The sequence below is a fragment of the Aptenodytes forsteri genome, unplaced genomic scaffold (genome assembly GCF_000699145.1).
Source record: "Aptenodytes forsteri isolate BGI_AS27 unplaced genomic scaffold, ASM69914v1 Scaffold193, whole genome shotgun sequence".
NCBI lineage: Eukaryota > Metazoa > Chordata > Aves > Sphenisciformes > Spheniscidae > Aptenodytes > Aptenodytes forsteri.
Genome location: NW_008795405.1, coordinates 11,834,874 through 11,835,542, shown reverse-complemented (window position 1 = coordinate 11,835,542; position 669 = coordinate 11,834,874). Strand labels below are relative to the sequence as shown.

The following is a 669-nucleotide window of genomic DNA, read 5'->3' as shown; positions in this document are numbered from 1 at the left end:
GTCGTCTTTTTCTCGGGGTGGGGGGAGCAGCGATCTCATGCAAAGCCTGTCGTCGTCTCGTCTGTCTGTCCGTAGGTTACGAGGGCACTGGGTCAGTCCTGATGTCCCCTGTTCCCCATCAGATGTTGCCCTACATGAACGTGGGCACTTTGTCCCGGACGGAGCTGCAGTTACTGAACCAGCTGCACTGCAGGCGAAAAAGACGGCATCGGACTATCTTCACTGACGAGCAGCTGGAAGCGCTGGAAAACCTCTTCCAGGAAACGAAATACCCAGACGTGGGCACCAGGGAACAGCTGGCCAGAAGGGTGCACTTAAGAGAGGAAAAAGTGGAGGTATTTCGCTTTCCTTTTGCCCCTTCCACCCTCTCCCTTTCGCACTGAAACGCGCTCGGACTGGAGGTACCTCGGTGCGGCCCCAGCCCGGCTCCGCCGGCCGCGGCGAGCTGGCGGAGGGGAGAGCAACAGGTTTGCGGGGGGGAGAGGGCAAGTTTTTTATTATTATTTCCAAGCGCCCTTCTGGGGGCGGCTGGCCGAGCCGATCACACGGCTGTGAGCAAATGTCGAGAGGCGGTCGTGCCTCCTGAACGCGCTCAGCCTTTCCCACCCGAGCGGCAGCTTTCCCCCCGCCTCCCCCCGTCCGAGCGCGGCCGCCGCACGCCGGCCCCGC

The 669-nt window shown here is 61.9% G+C and overlaps 1 protein-coding gene across 1 annotated transcript in view; it reads left to right on the top strand.

The window, feature by feature from the left end:
• The first annotated feature begins 75 nt into the window (after window positions 1-75).
• GSC (goosecoid homeobox) overlaps window positions 76-669 on the top strand; it is a 1,022-nt gene continuing 428 nt past the window's right edge. The window contains exon 1 of the mRNA XM_009280807.1: window positions 76-335. Coding sequence (XP_009279082.1) covers window positions 102-335 — 234 coding nt within the window. The 5' untranslated portion in view covers window positions 76-101. The remainder of the gene's footprint in view (window positions 336-669) is intronic.